General features: G+C 41.1%; 1 protein-coding gene across 2 annotated transcripts in view; it reads right to left on the bottom strand.

Moving 5' to 3' along the window:
* LOC138008601 (histone-lysine N-trimethyltransferase SMYD5-like) overlaps positions 1-6,679 on the bottom strand; it is a 15,378-nt gene extending 8,699 nt beyond the window's left edge. The window contains exons 1-6 of one of the 2 annotated variants that reach the window (XM_068855926.1): positions 6,329-6,679; positions 4,352-4,473; positions 3,071-3,140; positions 1,906-2,010; positions 1,598-1,660; positions 493-563 (exon numbers count right to left, since the gene is read on the bottom strand). In XM_068855926.1, coding sequence (XP_068712027.1) covers positions 493-563; positions 1,598-1,660; positions 1,906-2,010; positions 3,071-3,140; positions 4,352-4,473; positions 6,329-6,655 — 758 coding nt within the window. In that variant the 5' untranslated portion in view covers positions 6,656-6,679. The remainder of the gene's footprint in view (positions 1-492; positions 564-1,597; positions 1,661-1,905; positions 2,011-3,070; positions 3,141-4,351; positions 4,474-6,328) is intronic. The other variant, XM_068855927.1, reaches the window with a different exon arrangement.
* Between the last annotated feature and the right edge of the window lie 4,819 nt (positions 6,680-11,498).

Below are 11,498 nucleotides of genomic sequence, written 5' to 3'. Positions count from 1 at the left end.
AATAATTTGGGTAATTTTGTGTTACACGAAATTCTGAGTCATGGTGCGTAATGACTTTTGGGTGAATATGGGTCTTTAACCCATTGACTCCCAGGGGTTCCCCATTGATGAGTGAAATCGTCTGCCGGGCCGGTTTAGGCCAGTTTGGATGTCAAAGGGTTAATGGGGACATCAATTTCAGTGAGTGATTAAAGGGCTAGGGTGATTTCTGAAGGTGAGCAATCTGAGTTGATCTAGTCAGACTTTTAAACCTGTCTTTGGCTATTATTGAGCTATTGAATCAACTCGAAGAGATTCATTTGTGAGTTCATAATAAAACTATAGAGGACACAGGTATGGAGAGATCTTACAAATGAAGTACATACTGCAAATTAAAAATGTGGGAAGGAGCTTATTGAGACTTTTAGACCAGCAAAGTTATGAAATCTCAATATGAGTCTCTTCCACAGTTCAAATATATGTCTCTTCATAACTTTTCACTGTCACATTTACCTTGTTCCAATTCCTTGTGCATTGGTTCCTATAAGCGCCATAAGAGACTTAAACCCCTCAGGCTCAAACCACTACAAAATGAACATTAAAACAAAGCCCCTGTCATGTCAGGAAGATAACCATGAGATGAGTTAACAGGTTGTTTAAAGGGGACAGATTTTTTAGTGGACCTAGATGATGTTAACCCATCCATCCCTGAAGCAGTCCCCATTGACAAGTAAAATTGTCTAATACCGGTATATAGATTTAGCAAAGCCTAAAAGCGGAGCTCCCGGGTTATTTTTTATTCTTACAAAAAGTTGACCTCGCTTGAGCCTGCGATCCAATCAAAACCCAGTAGGATGAGCTCAATAAGCTCTAAACTTGAGCCTGCAGTATGGTCACATGATGCTGGTCAGCAGATACCTTGTCAATTGGCCATAACATTGATGTCCAATATCAAAAATGCACGCTGTAAACTAGCTGGAGACAAGTCTACGAGTATTGATTTTCTTAATACTGTACATAAGCCTGCGATATGGTTGACGAATACCAAATTTCCTTGCACAGATGGGTTACCATGTTTTCTAACCAATGGTGCTCTGCGCGTGTGCCTTTGGCGCTTGGAGCTCTGCTGCAAGTCTTACTCTCAGGACTGAAAAGGCCAAAGAGCACATCGTTTTTGACTGGACATACATGTTGTTAATGAAGACTCAAAGAGCTTATATTTGCAAGCCATAGGTCATGTGACCAGAAGTGGTTATATACCGGAAACAATCACTACAAGATATAAAGATGTATTTGACTTGATCTACAAAAAGCAAAAATGTTTGAATTTTTCAAAAAATGGGTGGCATATTACAACCCTTCAACCCAGAAAGGGTCATGTCATCAATTGCAACAGCCACTATTCCTTGTAGCCCGTGATTAAGCTCTCCTCTAGGGTTTTGCCTGGGATAAATTTTTATATAATCCTCTCACAGCTTACTTGGTGCCAAAATACAAATCTTGTGCAAAAACCTAGTGGAGAGCTTGCTCACAAAGTATATTCCTTGGTGACCTTTGCTCAATCAGTGGCTAGATTGTAGCACTACAAATGATGAATAAATGACTTTAGACAGCACACCTGTTTTAATTTTTCATCATACAGAGCATTGGACATCAGCACACGGAGAATATCTAATTGTTCCTAACGAACAAAAAAGCAAAATAATAAACAAAATCTGGACAATCTAATGCCAATTAGAAAGAAATAAGATGGAAATATAGAAAGAAGACAATGAAAAGTTCATACAAAAATCCCAACAAGAAATAGCACACAGTTTACAACTAGGCTTTAATTTTAAAAGTGAACCTAAATAATTATGTGGAAAATATAGCCAACTTAAATTATGGCACTGCATAACTGTTCACAACATTAATAATTTGACAGACCTTGAATTGATCTCCTAAGAGCTTATGGATTATCTGTTTCTGTTTATTAACCACTGAGTGGCAGAAAGATTCAAATAATTCCTGCATTCCTTCAGGATCTGTTTCCTATACACACAAAGGCAAATAACATATAACTTCTCCAGCCAAGCACTTGGGGTGACTGTCAATCAATTCAAAATTAATTACAGGTAAATGGGCCCTTTTAGTGCCCTACAATCAAGTGTTGGCCACTTTTTTCTCTGACAAGGGGCTAACACTCAAATATCAGCATACCAATCAAAGTTCCATATGGTGGTTAATTAACCAATAGAGGACTTTTTCTGTGTTTACATATCCTCATCTAAATACGAGGGGAAGTTGGGATAATTCAAGACAGTTAATCCTGAGACAAGTTGAGGGTTCGTGTAACTGTTGAGAATTCTCCCAACTCCCTGAGTGTTTAGATGAGGCTTATAATGTAACCACAGAAAAAAGTTCTCTATTATTTTATAAAACATATCTCAAAAATAATTCAAGAAATGAAGGAAAACTTTTTTTTTTACTTCTTGATACATACTTATGTTTCCTACCAGCCAATCAAAATGCTCGTCTGACAACACATAACCAATCAAAATTTGTGTGATGTCATAGCTGTGTTTACATACTCTCATCTGTTGACCAATGCACAGCTATCAATCAGTTAGACTGCACATACTATCTAAATTATTTTAATTAATAAACCATAGTTTTATGTTTCTTTCCTCACCAACACAGCAGCAAAGTTTCGCTCACAACTAACCCCTTTGTCCTAAATTTGTTACCAGACATGCAAAATGCTCACAGTGACTCAGACTGTGGTGTGATGACGGAAAGAATGTAATAGTTTAAAGAGAATTAGCCCCTAGCCTTGTCTTGTCTTTGACAATTTCAATAGAGTTTTGTCTGGCAATATCTTGGTTATAGACAAAATCTAACCCACAACACTGGTAATTATGCGTAGAAAAACAGGTCAATTTATTTCAAATCACTGAATAAAGTAATTTGCCATTATTCTGCTGGCAAAAAGATTTACTCAGATGACCATAGTATTATATTTAAGCTTGAATAAACCCTAGGTAATCTTTAGCCTCTCATATCTGATTTACAAGATACATGTAACAGTCAACATTTGAGTCATGCAGAATACCTGCAATACTGTTGCAATCATCCGTGCAATAAGCATTACACTTGCTGTTTCTGGTGGATAATGCATCTTTCTGATGTAAATTAAAAGAAAAAAAAAGACATTACTTCTACAAAGGCTTTTCTCCAGGTACTTCAAAATTTCCTCTCTTGTCAAGTTTGTTTTAGTTGCAGACTTCTCAGTTAGTGTATATGTCTGGACCACAGTATTGATGCAATGGCAAGACAAGAGGACTTCTCCTCCACCAATATCTGCTTGATTAAATTCTTGTCCTCAGGTGTTCAAAAGGTAAATAGTAAAATGCATAATCATAATGTAATCCTTCGAATGAGTTGTACGACTTTCAGGGATGAAGCATCTGCCGATACTGGTCCATCCATGTTGATTAAGCTGCCGGAGATGATTAAAATGGCCCTGACCTTGGTTGCTTTTTAGAAACAGTTAAAGACACGTGTACATTTGTACTTATTGAAAAAAAGCCTATGACAGTAGTATTTTAAATTTAAATTGTAATTATATATTTTTAATTTTAATTACAAAACATTATATACAGTTATTATTACTATTACTATTGCTATTATTATTATTATTATTATTATTATTATTATTATTATTATTATTATTATTGTCGTTGAGCAAGAAACATTACATGTGCATCGTACTATTGCAACCAATTGAGTTGTTCAGGGAAGGATCTACAATTATTGTTTTTCTGGAATTCTGATTGGTTTACTCAGTCTCAGTTATCAGGTCATATGCCTCGCTATCATATATGAAAATTGATTGCACCCAATGTTTTGAAGCATAGCAACACCTTCCAGTCATTTTGCAAAACTGAAACAGTTCAGAGTTAACTAATAATAATGATGATGATGACGATGATGATGATGATGATGATGATGATAATAATAACAATAATAACAATAATAATAATAACATATTTTGACGGGACGATCACTTCAGTTACAAGAACTGCTATGAAATTTGTTGGATATGATAAAATCAAAGATTAGTTTTTGGGTTAGTTTTTAATGAAGAGAAAACTGGAGTAACCAGAAAAAACCTCAAAGAGAAGAGAACCAACAAACTCAACCCACATTGGATGCTGATTCAGGGAATTAATCCCGTGCCACAATGGTGAAAGCCTAGTGCTCCCACATCTGTGCCATCTCGCTTTCATTTGGTCTTATCCAGCACTTTGTCCTGACAAGGATCATTAATTTTTGTCTCTGCATTGCTACTATGCTACTTTAAAAGACATCAATAGATAAATTTCTTTTTAACCTCCAGGCTTCCTGTAGCATCTCAAGGGGGTGGTTAGGGTCTCCTTCGTTCTCTCCCAAGCAAAGCGTTTTGTGATATCGATCCCAAGCATATTGTCTGCATTCATCACTACAATATTTAACCTGTAAATAAACATAATTATTCACAGTATTTCAAACTTATTATAAACGTTCACTGGCTATATACAGTTAAAAACGTTCGAGCTTTCGGCTGTCAGGCTACAGCCTTCAATGGAAATGAATGGAAAAAATGATGACAACTACAATATATACAAAAATAGGTGAGAAAAAGAATATAAAAACGGGAAAAAATATTTGTCAAAAAAACTAATTGTTAATGGAGTATTGATTAGGGAGCGGCCTAGAATTGTTATCTGCATGATCGAAGCGGTGTGCCAAAATTCCAGTGTCTTGCGGGTACGAGAAGAACCCTTGTCAATCACTTGGGAATTTTTAAAGTCAATAGAGTGATTTGAAGACCAAGCGTGTTTAGCGATGTTGGAGCCTCTTGCGTAAGACTTCACATTCCTCATATGTTCTTTTTTTCTCGTTTCAAAGAATCTGCCAGTCTCGCCAACATAACTCCATGGGCAGTCGGCACAAGATATTTTGTAAACCACGTTAGGTTGAAGATCGATCGGAGGGCGGGACTTAGGAGAGGGAAAATCCTGTTGTAAAGTCTTGAATGGCTTGCTGACAACTCGAATATCATGTTTTCTAAGGAGTCTAGTTAGAGGCTGAGAAATGCCATTAATATAGGGGAGGACTGCATAATGCCGAAAGCTCGAAAGTTTTTAACTGTATATAGCCAGTGAATGTTTTTTATAATAATTTTTTAATATGTTTTACCCTGGCTATGGTTCTTCTATTTTTAAAAGTATTTCAAACGTTGCTAAATATTGCAAAAGAATACGGGGCTACATTTTGGGGTGATTTATGATTCAGTCATTAACGAACCACCAAGCCACCAAAATACACATCTTCACTTTTTTATCATTTTTACGCAACTGATAAGCAACAAGCTATTATTTTTAACCCATTGACCCATGGGAGTGAGACTCGACAGATTTTACTCTGTCTAATTCCAGAGGATTTTACTCGTCTGACTCAACTCGGGGCGTCCTAGGACGTTTGAGGTGTTAATGGGTTAAGCCAACAAAATATACATCTTCTATATCTTTCTTTGATCTCATCTCTTCTTTTAACTAATAAACTATCATGGTACCGAGCCAACAAAATATAATGCTATTATCATTGTCTTCTCCATTCTTTTACCTTTTAATTTATGTACCAAAATATAAACAGTTTTCATTCTTTTGTTTTTCAATTTTTCAATTTGTCCCAAGTGTTTCCAACACACACTTACCAATGCTAAACCTGGACCCTTACTATTAGGCTCTTGAACAGAAAATAATAATAAGTAGCAAAAATGTCTTAGAAAAGTGATATCATAAGACTCTGCACTCCAAGATCAGACAAATGGTAGGAACTAAAAACATCCACCATCACATCTTTCAACAAGGAATCAAGTGGTATGGACACCTCAGTAATGGCTGTCAATACACCATCCAGCCCAATGTGCTTACAAGTCAAAATTCAGTGGTTATAAAGCTAGGGTATGGCCAATGCAAGGAGATAGATTGGTGGAGCCAAGGAACCCTTAGTCATACTACATTTCCCTAACTCAGGCATTCAGATTGGTACTGGATAGAATAATGTTGTCTCTTTTCTCCCTGCGACACCTCTGGTAAAAACAGTACACAAAAGAAGGAAAGAAAGAAGATTCTCTTCACTCTTTCAACAGATGTCGTCAAAGTCCTACAAATAAAAATGTGACAAACCAAAACACATCACACAAGATCTCTTAAACTTTCATATAGCCAAACACGGAGCTTGGGCTAACATAGGGAAAGTGTGTGGAGAGTATGTACTCGAACACGTCAGTCTAGAGCAACAATCATCTTTATTTTCCGCATACCTGGCAACGATGACATTTAAATATTTTCTGCCCAAAACGTGTAATTTCACAGCACTTGGAGGCGTGAGGCAGTTCCAATGTTGCATTTCCTGTGAGTCTCCGCGCCATCTGTTCAGCTGATTCTAGGGACCTCAGACAGCTACCACAAGCTATATAGTTGTACATTGCATTCCACAAAAACTGACTACAGACCAGAGGCTTTTCCTCAAAAATGATCTCTCCTTCTTCGAAACTCTTATTAGCAAACAGTCCTTTTCCCTTCTCTGGGTTAATTAGCCTTACAGATAAGTGATTGTGGAAATTCGCGGACTGGGGCGCGGTAGCCATGTTGGATTTGAATGAAATGAGTACTCTGAGTGACTTAGATACTTCATGTATTCCTTATTATAGTGTATTTAAATTTGGCGGGAAAACGACCGAGAGTTACCGGAAAATGGCGTCGGTTTATTATTGTTTTATAAAGTTTCTATAAATCCACAAATAGGTTTAGATAAACACACTTCACGCATTTTAAGTCTGTTCAAAATATAAGTGCCACACGGCCAACGTTTGCAAAAACGTAATCCTTTCTTGTACTTGTACATGTTCATTGCCGTGAATTTAACATCTTCAGTTCCCGCAGCCTGCTCCCGTCTGACCGTCTGACCTTGTAGCTCAGTCGGTAGAGCAGCGGTGATCTAACCCGAAAATCGTGGGTTCAATTCCTACCCTGGTCAGAGTTTTTCTCTCTCCTTGTGTGGGCCCATTTCCATTAGTAGGGCTAACGCTGACATGGTTCATATGGGGTAGAAACCTAGCACTTCACATTACACTCTAATCAGTTAAGTCTCTTCACGCAAATAGCCGAGCTAGTCTACGCGGCCGAGTATAAACCTGTGGCTCAGTTTGTTGAGCATCGGGCTGTCATGTGGGAGGTCGCGGGTTCAAACCGAGGCCGGATAAACACTCAGGATCTTAAAATAACAAATCTTAAAATGCTGCCTTTGTAATTTCATCTGCAAATGATTAGACTTTCAAGTCTTCTCGGGACAAGGATTATAAACCGTAGGCCCCGTCTCACAAATATCTTCTATGTTCTTACGGTACCCCGTGGGACGTTGGAACCCACACACTGTTCGAGAAGAGTAGGATAAGTCCCCGGTGTTGTGGCTCTCCTGTTCTCTCCAGCAGAAGTGGCCGGCTTGGCAGTAACGTCTCCCGGGGGGGGGGGGGGGGGGGACTCCCTTTTAAGGGCTTAATGGGGACGTGCGGCCAGCCAGGGTATGGTTTTCGGGATTTTTGTCTTGAACAGGGTATCGAATTTAGCATTTTTTGTCTTAATCAGGTTATCGATTTATCAATTTTTGTCTTAAACTGGGTTAAATGTCTTAAACAGGGTATCAAAAATCGGAATTCTGTCTTAAAATGGGTAGGAAAATCAGCGATATTTGTCTTAAACAGGGTCAGGGTATGAGGGGCCGCGCCGCACCTCCCCAACCAGGGATACATCGAGTCCCCCCCCCCCCCCCCGGGTAAGAAGCCTCTAAGAAGGCTTATTGTGTATGAGGCCACCTAAGTTTGTGTATGAGGCCATGGTAACCTATCACGTCATGTCGACGAGTGCAATTTGTTACCACGTTCGATATAACAATTTCCATACATGGCTACGAGGCTTTATGGTTAAATTTTGTTTGTTGATTCCTTTAAAATTCAGAAATAACGAGCAAACATCATTTCACCGGCCGAAGACTCCTCTATAGTTTTTAAAAAGAAGAATTTTATATAACCTTTTAGTAAAACATCTTAGCATACGTCTAAGAAAATTCCGGTTTGTCACTGAAGTAAAGATACACAACTCTTAAGTTTTTTTTGCTTTTACTTCATTATTTTCATCGATAGCACAATTTTCCTTGAAATTTTCTTTGGCAAGCCTGAGAAAAAAGGTCTTGTAGCTAATCTGATATAAAAAAATAATACTGCCGACTCCATGAAGGAAAAGCAATTGCATGCATGGCTACATATTATCATAACATGTTTCTTAATTGTTAAATTATCAACTCGACTTTTCTCAGAAAACATTTTTGTTTAATTATTAACTTGTCTTTTCCCAGAAAACATTTTGCAAGAACCACCTATTTGAAGCAAGAGCTTGTCACCCTTTTACTGTTCATTTTATGTTTTCCTCACTTTTCTTATTTCCTCCATTTTAAACCACTTTTCCCTTTTTGAAATCAAAAAGGGACCTTCACCCATCAATGCTTGCCGAGCCGCGGACCCGATCAAACCTCAGGAGCTGCTTGGCGCCCTAAGAATGTCACTTGGCAAGGCGAGTGGAGATGCCATCGACGCCAATTCCAGATGGAGCCAGGTGCGCTCCGCGCTCTATCAGCCAGGGCTTGAGGTACTGGGGAGGAAGGAGCCGAGAAACGAGGATTGGTTTGAGGCCAACTGGCAAGAGATGGAGCCACTTGTAGAAGCCAAGCGAAAAGCACGCCTAGCACAAGCCGACAAGCCTTGCCCCGCCTCAAAAGACGCATTGAGAGCCGCCCGCAGCAAGTGCCAGCAGACTGCCCGGCGATGCGCCAACAATTACTGGCTCCAGCTCAGCAGGAGGATCCAGTCTGCAGCAGACAAGGGCAACACAGGCAGCATGTATGCCGGCATAAAGGAGGCCACCGGTCCTAGTGTCACCAAGAGCGTCCCCCTCAAGACCAAGACAGGAGAGCCCATTACTGACCAACGGCAACAGATGGCGCGCTGGGTGGAGCATTACCTGGAGCTCTACGCCACGCAGAATGTTGTGACAGACGCTGCGCTCAGCGCCATCGAGGAGCTGCCAGTGTCGGATGAGCTAGATGCTGAGCCGACCGAGGAAGAGCTGAGCAAGGCCATCGACTGTCTGTCCACAGGAAAGCCGCCAGGAGAGGACGGCATTCCCGCCGAGGTCATCAAGAGAGGGAAGGACGCATTGCTTGGCGACCTGCTTGAGCTGTTCCGCCTATGCTGGAGAGAGGGCTCAGTGCCGAAGGACATGCACGACGCCAAGATAGTGACACTGTATAAAAACAACGGCGACCGCAGTGACTGCAACAGCTACAGGGGTATATCCCTCCTCAGCATTGTGGGCAAAGTGTTTGCAAAAGTTGCCTTGGCTCGTCTACAGGTCCTCGCGGCGCGCGTCTACCAGGAATCACAGTGTGGGTTCAGAGCTGGCAGGTCCACCATCGACATGATTTTCTCTGTTCGACAGCTACAAGAGAAATGCCGTCATTCGCCTTCATTGATCTTAAGAAGGCCTTTGACCTCGTCAGCAGAAGCGGACTGTTTCACATCCTGAAGAAGGTCGGCTGCCCTCCAAGACTGCTCGCAATCGTAGAGTCCTTTCACACAGACATGCTTAGCACAGTGTGTTACAACGGAGCAACGTCCGAGCCGTTCCCAATCAGCAGTGCTGTCAAGCAGGGTTGTGTGCTCGCTCCGACACTGTTCGGGATCTTCTTCTCCACGCTCCTGTCCTACGCCTTCCAGAACAACGACGACGGCGTGTACCTTCACAGGCGCGGATCCAGGGGAGGTGAAATGGGTGAATTTTCACCCCCGTTTTTCTGAGCCCTCTTCTTTCTTTCTTTTTTTCTTCTTATCCCTCAAATATTGAAATAGTATTTGATTTCTCTGATTTCTCTGATTGAGGTGGAGAATGTGGATAAGCGATGACTGGTTCTACCAATCAATTTATTCATTTTGAGCCCACAAACACACTGTCCAGCATGTAATCCTAAAACGCCTCGTTTCCATGCTTTAGCGACGTTGCGTTGTCGTCGTCCAGGCCAGGTCTGTCTACTCTGTCATTCCGAAGGCGTGCGATTTCGATTTCTAGATACTGTTTATAACTCTTAGTTTTTGCTCCTCCATCCATGATGCAGCGCTCGATAGCTGGCTTTTTTACAAAGAAACGGTGAGTAAAATTGTTATTGCATTAAATTGATTCATATTCATCATATTTCAACAATTTCAATTTAATGTTATATTAGAGTAACAGAAGAGAACATCTCAACAGAAGGCGAGCCTCCTGCTAAAGCTAGTAGAGCACGGTAAAGTAGAATGAAAATGTATTATATATATTATTTATTGGACTATTTTTATTTGTTATTTACTGTAAACTTGGTTTGCTGCCCTACAGCAGCTACGGCTTATGCCGCGCGCCGAGGGCCACGAGTTGTGTTGTGTAATACTTTTACAACATGCCTGGAAGTTTATCATTAACTATCTGTACAGGATGGGCTTAACACACGGTAAACTCTCATTGTTCTTGATAAAGACTAGCAACAATTCGAATGCAACAAGGCACCAAAAGCTATTTACTATTTCGACAAGAAATTAGTCGTCTCGGTTTAGAAATCCGCAAATGAATTTACAAATCTAAAATAATATACCGGTAATTGGCATTTGCGTTCGCCTAAAATTCGAAAATGTCAGATTATTCATCGGAAATCAATCATGCTGATGCACATACCTCAAACACCTCAACCAGGATTTGGTTCTGTTACATTATTACAAAAATTCACCACCCCATTTCAAAATCCTGGATCCGCGCCTGCTTCACACAAGGTCTGATGGGCGCCTCTTCAATCTGGCCAGACTCCCCGCAAAAACAAAGGTCCGCAGCGTCACCATCAGGGAGGCCCTCTTTGCCGATGATGCAGCACTGGCGACCCACACCGAAGCAGCTCTGCAAAGACTGGTGGACCGCCTAGCACATGCGTGCAGAGAATTTGGCCTCACCATCAGCCTCCAGAAGACAGAGGGGATGTCCCAGGGAACTGAGTCTCCTCCCTCCATCCACATCGGAGACTACGACCTGAACCCAGTCAGCCAGTTCCAGTACCTTGGCTCGACTATCTCCTTCAACCTATCGCTGGACCCGGACATCAGCGCCAGGATTGCCAAGGCCGCCGGGATGATGTCGAAGCTCCAGAAGAGGGTGTGGGACAACAACAACCTGACCAACAGCACCAAGATGCAGGTGTACAGAGCTTGCGTCCTCAGCACCCTGCTCTACTCAAGTGAGGCCTGGACAACCTATGCTACACAAGAGAAGAGGCTCAACAGCTTTCACCTCCGCTGCCTTCGGCGCATCCTGGGCATCTGCTGGCAAGACTTGGTTCCCAACACCGAGGTGCTCGAGCGGGCA

The sequence above is a fragment of the Montipora foliosa genome, chromosome 6 (assembly GCF_036669935.1).
Source record: "Montipora foliosa isolate CH-2021 chromosome 6, ASM3666993v2, whole genome shotgun sequence".
In the NCBI taxonomy this organism is placed as follows: domain Eukaryota; kingdom Metazoa; phylum Cnidaria; class Anthozoa; order Scleractinia; family Acroporidae; genus Montipora; species Montipora foliosa.
This window is presented reverse-complemented; position numbering and strand designations above follow the sequence as displayed.